Raw genomic sequence first — 17,327 nt, forward strand, 5'->3', positions numbered from 1 at the left:
TTTTTCGATAAGGAAGAATTTGTTAATTCTATATAGTTTAATATAATTGAGCTTATGTTTTATCACCCTTAAAGCACAATTAAATTATGGAGAATTGCAGAGATAATCACACATAACAAAATCAATCCACGTCATCAAGTTAATGTTAATACTGATTTGCCCCTTATTAGTTTTAAATTACAAATATAGTATTTTGTGAAATACCAAAACACTTCTATTTTATTTTATTTTTTAAACTACACCATTTTAATGTGCCATGTGTATATCTCTAAACTCAAATATTATTTTAGTATATTAGATGGTCAAAATATACAAAGAGGGTAGAAATCACTAATATGATGTTTCCTATACAATGATTTTCATCATCTGTTATGTATTGGACTATCTCAATGCATGGGAAGAGATTCAATTTCATTTATTTTTTAGTTTCTTCTTCATGACCAATCTCGTTATTGATAGTGAGAAATAAAAATGTTCTATGTATGAAGACATTAAGATTTCATGCACAGAGCTTTCTAGAGAAAATAAAAAATAAAAAATAAAAAAATGAAAGTTCAATTTGATCGTAACTTGTTAAAAAATAAATAAATAAATAATTCAATTTTATTGCATCAAGTCAAGTCTTTTCTCAGTGGTCAATCTCTTTGTAATTATTACATAGATCTAAAATATTCAATTCAATTAAGACACCAATAATTTTTCTTGTGTTTATTTAATTATTAGCCATGGCAAGAAACTAACACAACTCAAATTTTTTTTTTTTTCTTTTTTTTTTTTTTTTTTTTTGGGCGAAACTTGAACCATCAAATGAAAGGTTGAAGAAATGTCAGGTTTGCCAGCAGCCCTTGATTAAGTTATGAGTGAACTCCAAGTCTCCAACTATGGTGGTTTTCAAATCTCTTCTTGACCCAAAAAGAAGGAAAAACAAAAGCAACAACAATGAAGGTTTAATTTAATTTTTAATTTGAACATAAAACTTTTGAAAGTGCTTTCTAAGTAGACAATTGGTACCCAAGTAAACACTTCGTACCCTTGTCGAACATCGACAGTGTCCGACACTTTATATACGTCTTCATAAATAAAAATTAAACAACATTTGTAACACAAGTCTACTCACTAATCTTGAAAATAATATGAATACTATCATGACAAAATAGTGAAATAATGATATATATGACATAAAACTTATTACCGATCTAATTCATTTCAGAGCCACTCTCACTATAGAAATTATAAATGAATTAAAATTTTATAATACTATTACTGAATAGATGTATAAAAATAAAAATTTATATTTATATGTGAATAAAAATTTTATAATACTATTACAGAATAGATGTATAAAAATAAAATTTTATATTTATATATAATTGTATCCATGCCGTACCCGTGTCTTACTTTTAAATTTGACGTGTCGGTGCTACATAGGTTGGTACATGGAAATTTGTTTAACGGTGGCCACACAGTACTTGCTCAAGATAGGAAGCCTAAATGTTGTAAAAAAAATTGGAATTCTGTAACCACCACTCCCATGGTAATACTTGCAAAGTTCCAATGTTTCTTCTTCCGGGCAACTAAAAAAGAGCATCAAAAAACAGAAGTATATAAAGAGTGTTCAGATAACGAAGATGGACATTGTACATTAAAGTAACCTGTAATTTCAGATGTCCATGGTTCACTACTTCAAAGGAGTAAAAACACTAACTAGATCTATACTATTTCATTTTGTATTTTTGTTTTTTCACCAGCATCCTGTAGAAAACTTCCTCTAGAAAAAGAAACATTTTTGTACCAGCATTTTGGGGATGTTGAAGTCATCTAAACATCATGAATTTCTTAGCCAAAATGATGCTTCAACAAGAACTGCTAAACTTGAAGTTCACTTGTTCCAACTGCAAAAAGAGGGGAGAGACCAGCGGGAAAATCGATCATAACAGGCCAATTTGACTCCCGGAGTTGCTGGAACGAGTCTCTCTCTCGGGTGTCTTCTTCAATTGGAGAAGATCATATGTTGACCTGAGCAACAAGCAGTTAATATAAGTTCAATTGAAACGATAACAGATAGATAATCATAATATGAGACAAATTGAAACAATAGCAAATGGATGATCATTATTTAATAAAGGTACAATCTATCAAGGCATTTCCTTCAAAGGCCACATGGCAAGACATGAGCAAATCTTCACAAACACGAACTTACTGGAACTGTACTCTAATGCCAGTCTCCGATTACTGAAGGAGATTTAATAAGGAAAACTGGCTGTACAGATGAAAAGTGGCAGGAACAAAAAATTATAATGTTGACACCTTGTAGTGTGGAGATAAATCTTTGTTCTTCATTCATGGAAGACAACTAATTGGAAACGAAGGCCATATCAAAAGGAAAAGAAAACTTCATCTACAACTCTCTTTCTTTCTCATAGCAATAGGCAGAGGAATTCGCAAAACAGGGGAAAAAAATTGATGCAAGTACGAATATAGACTAAATTAGAGTGAGGCATTGCAGTTAACAATGCCTACTGGGCACCCCATATGAGGAGGGCAGTGATCGGTCTCAAATCCAAAGGCAGGGAAAGATTATCATATGAATACAAGGTAAGAAAAGCACCCCAACGTCAACATGGTGGTCGTATCCCCTTTCTCAATTGAGCTGTTGCAGACCGTGTCGGGAGGACTTCTGGCATCATTTTGTACAAGGGAATTATCCCATTGCAAAGGATAGCGTTGATGATAAGGTGGCAATGGCTGTTCAGTCGATTGGCAAAAACCTCGAAGCTCCTCAACCTATTATTCATATCAAGTTAAAAAAGAGAAGAAGAAAAGACAAAGAAAAAAGTTTTATGTTAGACGTGATACATCCACTCAAACCCATAAGATAGTTAATGATTATTTCAACAAGAATTTGGCTTGCCTGTCTTCGCAAAGTCTCATTCTCGAGCATAGCCCGCTGTTCCTAGAATGAAATCAAAGGAAATACAATAACCATGAAGCAGAAGTGCCAAACAGTATGTAAAGTAATAAGTGTAGGAACAACTTTCATTTGCATGTTCTGATTGATCTAATCTTGAACAGGTTTATCACAAACTTTGCCTGATATTGTCTACAGGAAGCTAGCTGAATCAAGCATATTCTTATTTCTTTAGTTCCATTATTTTTTTCCTAAACTCTTCAGTTTCATTTCCAAAATTAGAGAAGATAAATGAAGGATATATATATCAATTAAATGCATAAAATTATTGTCTTTCATTACTTGGAAATTAATGTAATTATGATATCAGTAGCTCAACATTACAGGTTTCAGATCAAAGAAGATGCAAATTTTATGATGGACCCATTGATACCTGTAATCTTGAATGCTCCAGTTGTTCCTTTAGTAACTGCTCCTGAAAAAGAAAACTTCCCATTAAGGCCTGGATTTTTTTATTTTTTATTTTTTAAAGCACTTGCACTTTATATGACTACTGAATATCACAGTTTTACTACAGTTACGCATTTCATTTGAAATAATAAAAGAAAAGGGGGAAAAAAAAAGGATGAAAAAGCCACCTTTCTCCCCTTCACAGACAATAACCCTTCATTAAGTTGCTGTTCTAGCTGCTGCAATTCTTTTAAACCCAAGCCACTAAGGTCCTTGCCCAACAGCTGCCTACAAAACCAACGTCATAAAAGGAGAATCATTTGCAGAATCCAAGAAATCTGATGAAAAATTGGTCACATGTTTCACAAAAACTTACGACTGTTTGCATCTGAGCTTCGCAACTTCCTCTCTCAGTGTGTCTACCTCCTTAGACTCCTGCTTCTATTTAATTAAAAGAAGGTAGAAACCATTTATAAATTATCTATATAAGAAAAAAAAGATGTTGGCAAACAATCATAAAAGTTACCTAGGAAAAGATACTTTGACAATGAGGTAGATACTCTGACAAGGAGGTAGACTCTGAGTATATATGTGAAATAAACCACATAATGAATTGGCACATGGTATTTTGAGGTGTTACACAAAATTCTAAAGGACATAATAAATTTTTTTAAGATGACCAATATAATATGCACAGGACTGGTTCCACATTTTAAAGGACTAGTTCATAGAATTTCAGGCACCCGCTTAAGAAGCCTAAGATTACCCAGTATACGCCCCATGTGGGACTCGAAACACGTTTATGTGTCCATGGCAGAGGCTCTTGCTCAGACCCTTGTGCCCTTGACAAGGTTGTTGGGATGGGATTCTAAGTTGGAGAGATAGAGGGGTCCATATGGTAGAGTCAAGAATCATAAGATCCTATAAAACTAGTAAAAAAATAACTCAATCGTTCTAAATAAAAAATTATTTAAACTAAATAGATATCAAGCCTAAAACACAAAGAAAAATATAGAAATACTACCCCAAACATATATAACATTCATAACTGAGTCAATTTATTTTTAAATAGAAAGAGATTTGAAACAAAAAGAATAAAAAATAAAGAAAACATTCTCTTAGTAGTGTATTGTCTCTGCAATATGAACATTATTAACTTCAATTGGAGGAAAAAAAACAGACGCAGAACCGAAAACAGAGAATGAATAAAATAAAAAGGAGAAGAAAAAATTATAAAGGAGTGGAATGAAGAAAATAAAAAAGTATAAAGAAATAGAATGAAGAAAATAAGACCAAGAAGAAGAAATTAAAATAATAGAGCATGGTGGTAGAATGAAAAATTATAGAATATAGTAGGAAAAAAAGAAGAAGAAGAAATTAAGATGCAAAGTAAAGTAGAAGAAGAAATTTCAGCTATGAAACTTACCCTTGAAGATGTGAACAAAAAATCTAGAGGAGCTGATTAGAAGCTTTGTTAAAGCTCGTCGAATATCATTGGAAGTCACATAGCTTCACTAAGAAAATAAGGAGTGCTGAGCCCTGAGCTCCGATTATTGAGTTTTAACAAGATTTTCATCATATTTTTTAAATGGTATTGAGCTTTAAAGAGTTGAGCACTTGGGCTTTATACTTGAAACCTGCGATTCTGATCTAGAATGTGCTGTAGGCTCAAAATTTCGGATCAGTGGGATCATAAGATCCTACACAATCCTATTTGTTATCCTGCCGATCCCACTACAATCCTAATGTCGAGCATTTTTTAGTGTGATATCGATGGATTCGGCAATTTGGGATCATAGAATCGTACGATCCAGATTGTGATTTTAATAACCATGACCACAAAGGGACCCACACTGGGCGTGGAACTGACGTAATAGTTCTCCCAAGTCACATGGTAGTACCTTTGTGCCAGCTCTGATACCACCGTCTGGTTCCTGACACAAAAAGACTAGTCAGTTGTTGGATTCCCTTTGTCCACTTTAGAAGTCAAAGATGATGCAGTACACCCAATGTTGGACTCAAAACATGTCTACACTCTGTTACAGTCTCCCCTAACCAGGCCTTGCACCCTTGAAAGGAGGACCACACCTCCACCTGGACCAACGGAACAGTTTTCCCTACTGTCACACGGTAATACTCTAAGTCGTGTCTGATACCATTGTGAAGGGGACAGTTCCACACGAGTCACTTATGATGTTTCCCTCACTCACTTAAGAAGAAAGAGATTACCCAATAAAACCCATCCGATGTGGGACCCGAACATGCATACGTGTCTGTGACAATAATCCGATGTGGGACCCGAACATGCATACGTGTCTGTGACAATAACTGACTTTACAAAAGATCTGAGTTGTCACTTCTTCAGTTTCTCTCTTTCAGAAAAACTGTGTATGGTAGACCATTTTGTATGACCAAAAAAAAAGATGATTATCATGCAAGGGCAGTCCATAGATTCCCGACATTGTGATTAACTAATGGATGTTAAAACTGATCAAGTGTGCTAACACAACTTAAAACATAATCCTTCATTCAGATACAACTCAGATTTCTAAGGAAAGGATCCATATTTCTACAGCACCCATTCCACGAAACAATTAACACAAACAATGGTAACTCATTGTCCAAAAACCAGGAACATCACATTCACGTTTTACCACGAATCCCATCAATTTATGTCATATAATTATTAAGAGAGAGAGAGAGAGTTTGTTGCAGACGTAGCAGAAATAAGGCAAAAGATAGTAGTAGTAACTAATGTGAACAAGAGAATAAATTCTATAACTAAATACACATGTATTTTAAGTAAAAATAAAACACAAAGTACCTCTGCCTTCACTTCTACTAGAGCAGTCTCTGAAGATTTTTGAGATTCATTGTATCTTAAAAGCGTTTGCCTCATGCTGCTGTGAAAACAGACAATTAAATAGGAATACCTTAGATAAACTGCAAATCTGAAGTTATAATAGCTGTGCATGAATCAGGCAGCAAAAGGAAACAAACTATTCATGAACAGCTTGGCTTAGCTTGTGCTTGTTCAACCAAGCTTGAGCTCATTTTCTAGGCTCACTTAATAATTGACTCAAGTAGGGTTTCACTCGGCTTGTATAGGCTCATGAACACATCCATAAATATATCAAACACATGCCCAATAATCCTACATTCAACAACTTTATTCAGAGCCGTGATTATATCTGGAATCCTATAAGGCACGCTAAAGAGAATGATCTGGTAAGCCCATCACAAAGACCAAACCCATCCATAATACCAACCTGTACCAATCATAAACCCCAAAAATATCTTAGGTATCCCATGCCCCATCAAACTATTATCTCTCTCATTTATCAGCCCCCAAATATCTCTCTATCAAATAAATCTCCCCTCATCTATCATTTTCCCTTAAGCCTCATCCATCTGTTTAAAAAGAAAGAAAATGGGGAAAGCCCTACCATCGCATGATCGAGGAGCTATCAAACAAGCACATTGTGGTTGCAATCACCGTAGCCCAAATATGCTGTGACTGAGCAGCAGAAAATGCACGCTTACTGTGATTGCCACAACTGTGGCTGCTGCATACATTTCCATGGCCACAACACAATCGGTGATATGGTTGTCAAATTGGATGCTGGTGGAAATCAAGTATGGTTGCCAGCAATTTCATCCTAGTATGTGTTTATACATATATCAATATATCTACACACACACATACATGCATACTGGACATGTCTCAAATTTCCAATGTTGTTTTAATCTCTTTGTCCATCACTATTAATCAGCCACTGCAGATTCATTTACCTTTCTACTTCACATTAGAGGTTTCATTTTAGGTCTCTTCCAAAAAGAGCAGGCATCGTGTCTGAAGATTAAAAAATAATAAAAAGTCGGTTCGTTGTAGGTCTCTTTCATTGATTCTTGCACTACAGATTCATTTATCTTTTCACTTCATTGTAGAGGTTACCTTGTAGGTTTCTTTCAAAAATAGATGGCATCATTTCTTTTGATATTAAAGAAGAACCATGACAGAATTTGTGGCTCTCACCCTAGGTACATAAGGAACGAGATGAATACAGAGGCTAAAAGAGCAGGTCTGGCTTAGACGGGATCAGTTCGCTTGGAATGTTTTTTCTACCAGCGCAGGATAGAAGGGCTCCTGTAGCCATGTTTTGTGCTCCGCTACGTAGGAAATAAGGGCTAAAGTTTAACCCTGCTCTCTATGTCAAATCAATTAAGACATTATAATTTTCTCTAGTTGATGCCTAAAATTCATCTTGTTTTAGCATGTTCAAGGAGATAAACTCAACACAGACTTAGATCTTGCATTAGCTTTGTATAGAGTAGCTACTCTAAGACTCAGACCCATGAGCACATGCTTCATAGCCTGATCTCATACCGCTGCAGGAAAAAAATGATTGAAGGTGACATAGCTCTCAATTAACAGCATTGAGTCTTAATATGTCCTTCTATCTTACTCCTCTACATATGGTGTGATTCATTACTCAGATCATAACTCATATCAGCAACACTTGACCTTTAAATTTCAATCAAATAGTCTTGCACCATAGAAAAACTTCTAAACATATTTTGGGAAAACAAAAACGCAAATCAGCTAGCCCATTTAAGTTAATTGCCAGCACACTAAATTTACTAAGGGAGACCAAGTCACTCTTCCTCAATAATGAAGGGATTCGGTTTCTTTTGGTATCTCCAAACAAGTTCCAATCACAATCCAATCTCAGAAAAGCAAGGCAGGCATTGGAAATGAAATATCCAAATGAGGGAACTTGGCTCCTCCCGAAAATCCAGTCACAATCCATATCTCACAATTATAGCGTCAAAGAAAGTATTCAATCAACCATCTATAGTATTCTAACCAAGTTGCTTAAAGATAAAACATTTCAAATATAAATAATTTTAAACTTATCAATATATATATATATAATTTTAAGCTAGACATTAAAATTGTCAACTAGGCAAAGATTGGTTCCATTAAATCTTTGGAGATATACCTCTATTATCTGTTTTAATAAGGAGAGAACAAAATCAATCAGGCGCATCATCCTTCAGATTTAATAAAAGCTAAATCGAATCTCAATAGGATAAATTTAAGCATAATAAAACCTTACTCAACAGAGTATCAAGTACCATGAATAGTTAACAATCATATTCAAGCATGCTACTTTAAAAATTAGGAAAATGATTGGGTTTTATCACTTTTACTAAATTCAAAAGAATAAGATTGAAATAAATAACTCAAACAGTGGAAACTCTCAAAAACCACAGTATCTAACAGAGAGGGGATGATCATCAAACACATGCAAGGCACTAATCTACAGAAACAACAACTAAGCCACAAAAACCCTAAAAAAAACAGAGTACCAACATCATCTAGACAAGCCTGCAAAGCATAAAAATTAACATAAGCATTGAATCACTTCAGTAAATTAAAGAAAAACTTGAATGCAATCTGATCAAAAGTAAAGATCCAAATATATATAAATAAAAAATAAAAAATAAAAATCATACAAAACAGAGTAAGAATCAATTGACATGACGAAGAACACATGCAAGTATGTGAATTTTTTTATTCCCAAAAACAAAAAATAAAATAAAAAAACCAGACCATACCCAGAACTCGAATAGTCGAAAAGCCTCCCTGTGTTTGAGAAAATAATAACTGCAACTTCGGCAGCACATAGAACCGCTAGTTCACGCGCCTTCTTCAGCAACCCAGCACGGCGTTTGGAGAATGTGACTTGCCTGCTATTCGCATTCTCGATCTTTTTTATTTCAATCCTCCCTCGACCCATCTGATTCAGACCCAGAACACCCAATTGATAAAAAACCCCTTAAACAATTCTCAATCTCTCTCTATATATCTATGTATATATATATAAACCTATATATGTCTGTATGTATATATATATGTAAACCCTCTTTACTGTTGCTCTGCTATAGTTGGAATTTGGGTGCTATATTTAGAGCAGAAGATAAAGAGACTATATAGAGAGTCTTACCCCAAATGGCAGTGCCTTGAAACGGTAAGCTTGCTTGCATGGCTATTCTATACAACGCACGACTCTTCTCTTTCGCCACATTTAGACTTCTTTCAGTATGGGGCTCACGGGTGGGTCCCACTTTTTTTGGCTATTTTGGGTATTCGCATCTCTCTGCATTTGGTAAAGTGTTTGCCATATTTGGTACAGGCTCTGACCTGTGGCTATTTCTGTAAATTTAAACTTAGCAGTTTTGGCCTTTTGGAGGGAGCCAGAAGACTCGTCTTTTTCTCTCTCTACTCTCTCTCTCTACTTTTTCGATTTTACCAGTAATATTGCTATTATTGCTAATTTGACTACCTTTTTTCTATTTACATATTTGCTTTATTTATTTGTTTTCTGGTTTGGTCATTGCTTTTATTTTCCTTTCTTTTTCCTCTTTTAGGTTAGTCCCATTAGTGATAATAGTTGGAGAATGATTTAAAAGGCATTTTGTTATGCTAAATTCATCTTCTTATTTTGGGCAAATTATAATTATCTTATCCCTTCGAGGTTTGTCAATATTAAGAGCCCCTTTTTTTATTGATTTCACAATAATACATTAATTGTTGTCTTCCGAAGTAGTTAAATTATTAAGCATAATAAGAATTACAGTTATTATATATTTTTTTTCAATTACAATTATTGTTTACTTGGCTTAATTTACAAGCTAAGAATGTACAATAGGACATACGTATAAAATTACCTCATATTCTAATAAAAGTGTTCGAATAAAAATTATATTTATATTTATAAAATTATGTGTCGTATTTAGAAAGTGTTCATCCTTCAAAAATTAATTATAAAATTACCCGTCAAACCCTGAAAGTGTCCAAATAAAAATTATATTTATAGAATTATTTGTTGTATTCTAAAAGTGTTCATCCTTTAAAATTTAATTATAAAATTACCTGTCATATTCTGAAAGTGTCTAAATAAAAATTATATATATAAAATTATGTCATATTCTGAAAGTGTTAGCAATGTGTTTACAGGATATCACTAAAATTGTCCAAATAAAAGTCATATTTATATTTATAAAACTATGTGTCGTATTTTGAAAGTGTTCATTCTTTAAAAATTAATTACAAAATTTTCCGTCATATTCTGAAAGTGTCCAAATAAAAACTATATTTATAAAATTATCTATCATATCCTAAAAGTGTTTATCCTTTAAAAATTAATTATAAAATTAACCGTTATATTTTGAAAATGTCCAAATAAAAATTATATTTATAAAATTATCTATAGTATTCTGAAGTGTTCGCAACGTGTTTACCACGATATCACAGAAATGTCCTTCGTTCCTAATTTGTAGGCAACGCATTCTTATAGATTGGATTTGTGCATATGTACGGAATAAATTTTAAATTGAAGTTATCACATAAAAAAAGTCCTTATTTCCGAATTTGTAGGCGAACTATTCTTATAGATTGGATTTGTGTAAATGTACGGAATAAAATTTAAAAAATGTCCTCATATGTACGGAATAAAATTTAAAAAATGTCCATACTTTCTAATTTGTAGAGATTTATTTTTATACTACCCCCTTTCTATAATAATTGTCAATTTGAAAATTTTTGACTTATTATCATCTTTTATTTTTGAATCATTTAATGTTATTTTTAGTCATATTCTTTTAATATATTTAGCCCATATTAGATATTTATTTCGATAACTTTAACTCATAAAAATTATAAGTCAAAATTTTTGGAATTAACAATTAATGCGGAACAGAGGAATTGGATTTGTGCATATGTGCGGAATAAAATTTCATTTGAAATTGAGTTCACTTCTATCCCTTTCCAACAAGTTTTGTAGAGCTCATCCTTCTCTAATTTGAACCCGTGCCGTACATGTTAGTCATTTTGCCTCATTTGGCAAGTTGAAGGGGAAAAAAAAAAATTCCAAGTTAATCTCGAATTCTCGATCATATGATGAAACCAAATGAACCAATCAAATAAGTAAAAGACTGTAAAAATCTAGAAACCTTCTTTTAATTTCCAAAGGGATAGATAGAGTTTTTTCTTTCTTTTTCAATTTTTTTTTTCTTGGAAAGAAATTCACACATGTTTGTTATAGAAAATTGAACTCTCATCCGTTAACTTTAAAAATACAGAGGAAATAAAGAATTTCTCCAGGGAACACTTTTTTTTCTTTCCTTCCTTTTTTTCTTCGTCTTTTTTTTTTTTAATAACTTATTTGCATATGCACTAATACTTTTGTTCGGTATGAAGGAATGAAAAATGGTGGCCGGGAAAAAAAAAAAAAAAAAAAAAAAAATGAAGGAATGAAGAATGGTGAAAAAAATATATATGAAGGAATGTACAAATTTACTTCGTTAGGTGAAGAGGAAACAATGAGAAAGGATAATAAAATAGACAAATCATATTTAATCATTTACAAATTTTCATCCTTTCAAATACGAGCAGAGAAAGACAAGTAAAACTATTATGCATGCAAATTTTAAATTATAATACTAATACTATCTTGCATAACAATACCATAAATAATGATGGGTGGTTAAACTATTTTTAAACTACTCTCCTCTCTAAACAAACATAGTTATTATGTTCTTTTTCATCCAATCGAACAAAAAGAGAAAATAACACAATCTCTTCTCTAAAGAGATCTCATTGATTCATATTCTCCCCCATCCATTTAATATTTTCCTTCCTACCAAAGGAAGATTTAAAAAAAAATAATCCACATATACACTTACTACTTTTATTCTTATATATTTAGTTTTTTATTCAAAGAAATAACGCACTCACATTTTTTTTCTTAGTTGATAAACCACATAAATTATTTTTCCATAATATTTCATGAGATATCACGACCAAGTTCTCACCCGCTATACCAACTCTGGGATTCACTCACATGTTTTTTTCAAACTTAAACCCTCAACCTTCCACTTTAAAATGTGAAAAAGTATATTACCAAGCATATTTATTACTTTATTTTTAAAATATAAAAATGAGTAGTGTAACAATTATACATATTACTTTGTTTTTTAAATATATTTTATCATTAAAATATAAACATGACGCGTTTTTTTTTTTTTTTTTTTTTTTTTTTTTTTTTTTTTTTTTTTTTTTTTGACATTGATGATGATTTAAATTTATTTACAGGTTTAGAAGATATTTTATACTAATTAGAAACAAACGCTCCAAGTCTCCAATTGGAACATTAAATTACTATATAAAAAGACTATTTTTTTTTTTTCCAATAGTAAATAAGATTTCAAAACATAAATATAGACATTAATTAATATAAAAAGGTAGTGACAGGAAAACAATAAAAAGAGAATTTTAAAACACATACATCATATAGAATTTCAAAGGAGAAAAAACTAGGATTCATTAACGAAGATAATACAAATTATAGGATTGATTGAAGAGGAAGAATTAAATTAAATTAAATTAAAGGAATCTAAACAAAAGGAAAAGTAAAAGAGAAATTAAAGAAAGAAACAAAGAATTAGAAATATGTATATATATATATATATATATAAAAGTAGAAAAAAAGTAGTGACAGGAAAACAATAAAAAGAGAATTTTAAAACACATACATCATATAGAATTCCAAAAGATAAAAACTAGGATTCATTAACGAAGATAATACAAATTATAGGATTGATTGAAGAGGAAGAATTAAATTAAATTAAATTAAAGGAATCTAAACAAAAGGAAAAGTAAAAGAGAAATTAAAGGAAGAAACAAAGAATTAGAAATATGTATATATATTTAGAAATATGTATATATATATATATATATATATATATATATATATATATATTGTGGGGCTCAAGTCAGGGGAGAGCTTCCCCGTGCTAACAGAGACCCTGCCAATGTCAGACCTCAAAACATACCTTGTCGCTCTGCTCATCAGAGAAGTCTCCGGCATATTCTCACACGTATAAATTTCCCATCAGAGGCGTCTTCAGCATATCCCCACACGTATAAGTTCCTCCATGCAGTACTTAATTCATTACGTGTCATCTCCACACATTCATAACCGACACTACAAATGCTTGCACTTGAAACAATTAGAGGTCGAAAATGGAGAAGAAAGACGAGAGAAACAAAGGCAATCATGCAGAGAATGATCAGCAGCTTCCTCTAATGGCGCTCAACCATATTTCAAGACTGTGCAGGTGTGTGAAGGAGTCTGTTGATTTCTACACCAAAGTTCTTGGGTTTGTGTTGATCAAACGGCCGAAAGCGTTCCACTTCGACGGCGCGTGGTTGTTCAATTATGGCGTGGGGATTCACTTGGTGCATTCTGAGGATGAAGAGAGGTTGGCCCATTCGGATGACTTGGATCCCATGGATAACCATATCTCATTTCAGGTTTCTTCTACTCATCAAATCACTAGCTTTTATGCCATTTTCAAGTTAGTTCTTTAACAAATGTTTACTCAGAAAAATAAAAAAATTAAAAAGTTGTATACAAAGTACCCAAAAAAAAATACTCGCAGGAGTGAATTGAAAGTTGGATCTACATTGGAGCTTACCTCAATCACCCCATCTATACTCCTGAGGAGAAGTTTGGTTTCAAACCCAGTTCGAACTGGGGAATACACATGCTAATGTGTCTGGAATGATTCACATCTCATAGTCAGGCCATGGTGGATCCAAGGGCCTCCCAAGAAATTTTATTATTATTTTAGTATAGGTATATTTAGCCCAATGTTTTGAAAAAGAAAAAAATTAGTAGTAATATAAGCCCCTAATTTTAACCCATCCAAACAAGCTCAATCTTTAAGTCACAATTTTAAAATAAAGGCCCAAGTCAAACAAGACCTAAACAATCACTAAGTCAAAGGACAGAGAACTCCTAAATTCCTAATCTTGCACAAATCAGAGAGCTCACTCCTTCTCTCCCTCTAAAGTCTAACCCTATTTTTTCTAAAAATTTTCAATTCCTTAATCTTTGGATCCCCAATTCTCCCTTGTTTAATATTAACTCCCTATTAATAATTCCTGGATTCAACCTTGTAGTTAGGCGTTGATGAGCACATTGAACTATGCAAGTGCCCCTTGCAGCCCAAACACAACGACACAATTTTAAGGGAGCTCTACCACGTATTTTTGCAAAATTAGAAGTAAATTCGTATAGTAGTTATTTTCTTATTGTTTTTTTATTTTTCGTCTTTAATTTTATATATATGTCGTGAGCAGGTCAACATACGTGGAGTATTATTATATGAGCTATAAATATTGTATTTTCAGACAAGAATTTACATTTATTTTGTAGACCTCTTATATATAGTATTTACACATTCTCTACCCTTCTTAAATATTTTTTCAATCTATCAATTTCTACAAAACCCATCAATGTTCTTTTAAAATCCTTCATCTCTACAATACTCCGTACTTTCTTATTATTTTTAGTATTTTAAATGGTTGTAATAAGGCATAATAGATGAAAATAGTACATGTGATCGAATTTTTAGAAAAAAAAAAAAAAAAAAAAAACGTGTTTTTCAACCCTATTTACTAACTAGAGTGAAGATTTTAAATTCACCTAGATTCAATTCAAGGCTTAACTAAATCAGCAATACAAATTTTTTTTTTTGTAAATAATACAATAAAAATTCTTCCTCCCTATTCATGGATATAGCTAGTTTTTTTAATAGCAATCCCTTTGGTACATTCAGTGTGAAGATATTGAAGCAGTGGAGCAAAAACTGAAGGAGCTGAAAATAAAGTACATGAAAAGGACAGTGGAAGATGAAAATGGGACAGCTTTGGACCAACTCTTTTTCAAAGATCCAGACGGATTCATGATAGAGATTTGTAACTGCGAAAATCTCAAGCTGGTTCCTGCAGCTTCTTTCGGCAACATAAAACTTCCCCCAATCGAGTTGGAGGCAATGATATTTGCCAATTAGAATTGTGAACATGAATAAATGCCATTAACAACATGTGTTTGATCTTTTATCATTTTTCAATAAGAAATTGGAAATTTTGGAAATTGGGGTCTTTCACTTCGTTGTATCTAAATATAAATTAATAATTAATTAAAAATTATTAAATTAGATAATTCAGTACAAATATTCAATGCCGGTGTGAATATAAATATAAATAAGTTTGTTTTCGCTCCTCATCAAGTTTGTTTCCACAAATTTCTTTTCGCACTCCAACAGAAGACATTTGTGTCCTATAAATTTCTTTTCGTACTCTAATTCTTTATTTTAATAAACAAAATGATTACACGTACCATTATATTATCTTATTTGACAATTTAACAACTAGCCTATTCCCTATTTCTCCTTATCCTCCCTCGTTTGAATGGCTGTTATGATCCAATGACCATAAGTGAACCTTTTTTTTTAATCGTAAGTTACCATAAGTGAACCTTTGCGAGTCTCATTGTTGGGCGTAATATTTCTGTAATTGAACCTAAACTATTAATTACTCGTACAGTAACTTTTTTCACCAGCACTATTTAATGTTTTTACTATATTTAATGCTTTCATTATTATTATTATTTGTTAGAGTACTTGTATCAATACATAACACAAGTGCCGTTCAAGTCAAGAATGGGGCGGATAAATTAACTAGTCAAAATTTGATGGTTAAGTTATTTTTGTTAAATTTTATTTATTTTTTCTTGACAATCAAATACCCAAAAAAATTAAAAATTAAAAATTAAAAAATATTTTACATCTAAACAAATATGACATAATTCTAACCTTTTTATTTTTATTTTTATTTTTTTCTTAGTTGGGACTCACACACACTGCCTCCACTGAGGTTTGAACCCCTGACCTCTAGGGATGGCAACGGGGACAGGTTTGGGTGGATATACCCTCCCTCGCCCCCCAATCGTTTAAAAACCCGCCCCCGTTCCCGCCCAAAACCGTAAAAACGGGGAAACTTTTCACTCCATCCCCGTAACCGTTTAACATTTTTACCCCACGGTTACCCATTTCGCCCCGTTTAATACCAAAATTTATTTATTGTTTAAATAGATTTGCTCTATTTTTTTCCCCTCATCTTCAATTCTTCACCATTGCAAATTTCATTTTAATCAAATTCATCTGTTACTTTAATATTGTTATATAGGGTACTTAATATATAGTAGGAAATATATACATTAATGAAATAAGAGTACTTAAGTAATTTGCCTATCTAAACGGGCCGAGGCAATCTCCCTCGCCCCTGCACCAAACTCGTGCGGGTTTTTATTACATCAAACCATTCCCGCCCAAAGAAGCAAAACGATCCCCCAAAACATCCAAAAACGGTGCGGGGTGGGGTGGATAACCGCGGAGCTGGGTCAAATTGCCATCCTTACTGACCTCCCTTTGAGAGGTAGAAGCCTTGTACCGCTAGACCACAAGCCTGTTGGTTATTCCAACATTTTTATTACGTTGCTTCAAAGGATAATAATATAGTAGAAAAATGTCATTCTTGTAAAATTGGGTTGAAATCGACAAGATCCAAAGTCGTGGTGGAACCCACAAGAAGCATGCACTTTCTCTTCTCAGTTCCTCGTAACCATGGTTCGCCGTATCGGTTGATACGCGACACATCGATCGATTCGTAACCATTTTTTAAGAGTTCAATATTGTTACAAACTTTATGAATCGACTATTTTGAATCGATTTACACCGATATTCGTCTAAATATATTATATCGTGATCACTGGAATCGACTCGACAAGAATAGCAAGAATCCATATAATATCTTAGTTTATCACTAATGTATGCACCATTTGTAGAGAACATGGCATCATTCAAAAACCAATTTATATACAAGGAAAAAAAAAAAAAGAGTAAAGAAATATAGTGCTGATATAAACAATTTTTGTATTGTAGTATAACAACTTTTTGCAATTATGAGGATAGACATTGACATGTCCATCCATTACACCACGCAATTATATACGTAGAAACATTGATACCCAGAAGTATATAAATCCAGATTTCC

At 32.6% G+C, this 17,327-nt stretch overlaps 2 protein-coding genes across 2 annotated transcripts; one reads left to right on the forward strand and one right to left on the reverse strand.

Moving 5' to 3' along the window:
- Positions 1 to 1,581: 1,581 nt before the first annotated feature.
- Positions 1,582 to 9,162, reverse strand: LOC132301081 (agamous-like MADS-box protein AGL15). Its single transcript, XM_059798370.1, has 10 exons — positions 8,825 to 9,162; positions 6,805 to 6,924; positions 6,426 to 6,512; positions 6,183 to 6,261; positions 3,735 to 3,799; positions 3,547 to 3,646; positions 3,342 to 3,383; positions 2,912 to 2,953; positions 2,609 to 2,784; positions 1,582 to 2,016 (listed from the first exon to the last, which is right to left on the reverse strand). Exons 1-10 carry the CDS (start codon positions 9,160 to 9,162, stop codon positions 1,929 to 1,931), a joined length of 1,137 nt encoding a protein of 378 aa, XP_059654353.1. The 3' UTR covers positions 1,582 to 1,928.
- Positions 9,163 to 13,448: 4,286 nt separating this feature from the next.
- Positions 13,449 to 15,283, forward strand: LOC132301083 (glyoxylase I 4). Its single transcript, XM_059798371.1, has 2 exons — positions 13,449 to 13,739; positions 15,050 to 15,283. The coding sequence occupies exons 1-2, from the start codon at positions 13,449 to 13,451 to the stop codon at positions 15,281 to 15,283; spliced, it is 525 nt and encodes a 174-aa protein (XP_059654354.1).
- Positions 15,284 to 17,327: the final 2,044 nt, after the last annotated feature.

Source organism: Cornus florida, unplaced genomic scaffold, assembly GCF_030987335.1.
Source record: "Cornus florida cultivar Cherokee Brave unplaced genomic scaffold, ASM3098733v1 CherokeeBrave_3.0.0_Hap2_Chr03, whole genome shotgun sequence".
Classification (NCBI taxonomy): Eukaryota; Viridiplantae; Streptophyta; class Magnoliopsida; order Cornales; family Cornaceae; genus Cornus; species Cornus florida.